Source organism: Histoplasma capsulatum, genomic scaffold, assembly GCF_000149585.1.
Source record: "Histoplasma capsulatum NAm1 scaffold_2 genomic scaffold, whole genome shotgun sequence".
Taxonomy (NCBI): Eukaryota; Fungi; Ascomycota; class Eurotiomycetes; order Onygenales; family Ajellomycetaceae; genus Histoplasma; species Histoplasma mississippiense.
In genome coordinates, this window is record NW_001813981.1 from 1734357 (window position 1) to 1737043 (window position 2687).

Below are 2687 nucleotides of genomic sequence, written 5' to 3' on the forward strand. Positions count from 1 at the left end.
TCGTCACGAGAGATAAGTTCATTAGAAAACGTCAGGCCAGGCATGAGGCCTCGTTTCTCAGCCAGAGATAGAAGCGAAGGATCCACTGAAGAATATGCCTTCAACAGCAGCGAAGGCGACGAGACGCTGCGCGAAGGTAGAGTCTTTATCTTCGATCCACCGGATGGCCCAATCGGCTTTTTTGCGGATGCAGGGAACTTATGAATGCGTTAACTAGGAACTTTCTTTTAAATTAGATTCCGGGAGGCAGGGGACACATACTGGTTTCAATGGCATCGAACAAGTATGTCCGCTGCTTTGGTTCTTTGATGTACGTGTCGATGAGGAGAGAATAAGTCTCAGAGTGAATATTCTCCATCATAATCTGGAAGCCGTAGAAACAGCGTGCTTCTGGAACCTGAACTTCTCCACTAAAACGCTCTACTAGGTTCTCGTTGACAATGCCATCCGACGCGGCGAAGAATGCCAAGACATGTGAGATAAAGTATCGCTCATCGTCGTTCAATCTATTGTTCCAATCGTGTAGATCTTTGGAGAGATCAATTTCTTCTGCAGTCCAGAATGACGCCTCCGCTTTCTTGTACATTTGCCAGATCTATTGTGGAATCGCGTTAAGTTAGCTTCCATGTTGTGCTGACATTTTTTTTTTACAAGAACCACTTAACGCGTGACGCGTCGAATGGGCTGGGAACATACCTCATGATACTTGAGCGGAAACAAAACAAATCTATTCGGATTCTCCTGAAGCAATGGCTCGTCTGCCTCTAGGGCTTTTACACCGGTCAGAGCTTTCTTCTCTCCTTCTTCAGGTTTCCGAGCGGAAGTCTCTGTTTTCTTGAGGAGCTCGGGGTCAAGGACGAGAGGGACTGGAATTGGAGCATTCTCCTTGCCGGTAGGCTCGAAATTGAGCTTCTTAGCAGGAGAGTCGTTCATTTTGAGGTTCTCCAGAGAGGATGCGGCCTGGATGAAGCTGTTAGCTGGACACGGTCCTCCATCGTCTGTGACGCGTCGAGCACAAGAGAGGAGGGGGATGGCGCGGGGAAAGTCAAAAGCATACCTGTTTCGACGGGGTTACTTGAGCAGCCATTGAAGAGAAGGTGTGAAGAGGCAGTTAAACAATTGAGAGAATAGAGATGAGTGCTCGCGTGGTGTAGGAAAAGGAAGTGGTCTTGAGGATGAGAGTGGAGGAATAAACAGGCGGCGAAGAAATAAATAGTCAGGCAGGCAACACGCTAAATCACGGGACTACGCGAGTTAGTGGGTACTACGGCTACCCTACCACGTGCCCCCCTCGCGTACTCCGTACGGAGTAGTTAGTTAGTAATGACAACGAACGTTATATTAGGCCACTAGGGCAAAAGAGCTCAATCACCACCAGCGCCATGGTGATAGAGGGTACGAATCACCCAAATCCAATCCCCCCAACACGTTATCCTCCTACACGAGTCAGTGCGACATGGATGAAATGCCAAAGCAGTTTGCACCGTTTGTATCGAAAGTCACGTCTCGATAAGAACTTTGGATGGATGAATGTTTCTTATACAGGATGTTCTCAACAACGCCAACGTTTATGTACATAATAACCAATGAAGTATGTTCAAAGAAGAAGAATATGCTGAAACTGAAATATACTCCGTTGCCTCCAGAAATGAGAAAAAGTACACCGAAAAATGCGCTGAAAAAAAAAAAAAAAAAAAAAACAAACAAGAAAACAACAGCAAATGACAGCAGCCTCGCTTCTCAATACACCCCAGGAACCTTGTTGCTGAAATAGCGGACATAGTTAACGTTCCAGTACGCTTCCTTGAACGCTGTCGGATTGTGCTGTACAAATTCTTGGCATGTCGCAGCTTTTGCTGCACAGCTGCTGGTGGACCAGACAGACCCAGCCCAGTCACCGCAGAACGTGGTATCAAAAACCTACGGAAGGATATGTTAACTGCCACATCTGCAAATTTGCGTATTAAGAAAGAAAAAGAAATCAAGTCGATAACATACGATTTTCTGCTGTTTGATGTTGGCAGCAACGTCACATGCGCCATGGAATTTGGCCATCGGCTTAGGCCATGCCTTTGGATTTGGGGTTCCGGTTTCAATGTCCCCCGGAACAGTGTTTCGCGGGAAGAACCAGATGGAGACTGCAGTTTCACTTATTTCCGTGGCGTACACTCCGCCTCCGTTCGCGTTGAACCAAGGCCCATACGATGCGGTGTCCTTGGACTGGATGGAGCAACCAGCATTGGCGGGCTGTCCAGGAGCATGGACGTCGCAATCAGGTGTCAAAATGCCGCCCTCGAAGTCACCTGAATTGGTTATTCTGCAGCCGCGCTTGGTGTGCATGGGCATAAAGTTACTGGTTTGCTCTGTGGACTCCCTCTAGAATGTCCATTTCTCCGTTGTCCTGCCAGTTTGGTGCAAACATCCAACTAATGGGCGATCATAACTGTGTCCCTTATTGTTTCCCTTATTGTCAACTCGCTCCGGGAGAATAGGCTTTGTTTTAACATACAATGCAGGCCACGTCCCGCAAATTCCTCCACTGCATGTGCTCCATATTCCCGATTATGAGGCCGCTGTCATAGGCCTTGTTGCTGGTCAGTCGAATGCTGGAACGCCCTCTTCCAGAATCGACCTTATTAATATCCACTCCCATATATATAGCGTGGCTAGCGGAGGACGCTATGCCC

The 2687-nt window shown here is 47.8% G+C and overlaps 2 protein-coding genes across 2 annotated transcripts; both read right to left on the reverse strand.

Annotated features, from left to right (window-relative positions):
- Positions 1-57: 57 nt before the first annotated feature.
- HCAG_02604 (hypothetical protein) lies at positions 58-1087 on the reverse strand (the record flags this gene model as incomplete). The annotated part of the gene is made up of 4 exons (XM_001542383.1): positions 58-197; positions 262-595; positions 697-960; positions 1058-1087. 4 exons carry the CDS (start codon positions 1085-1087, stop codon positions 58-60), a joined length of 768 nt encoding a protein of 255 aa, XP_001542433.1.
- Positions 1088-1740: 653 nt separating this feature from the next.
- HCAG_02605 (predicted protein) lies at positions 1741-2340 on the reverse strand (the record flags this gene model as incomplete). Its single annotated transcript, XM_001542384.1, has 2 exons — positions 1741-1920; positions 1999-2340. 2 exons carry the CDS (start codon positions 2338-2340, stop codon positions 1741-1743), a joined length of 522 nt encoding a protein of 173 aa, XP_001542434.1.
- Positions 2341-2687: the final 347 nt, after the last annotated feature.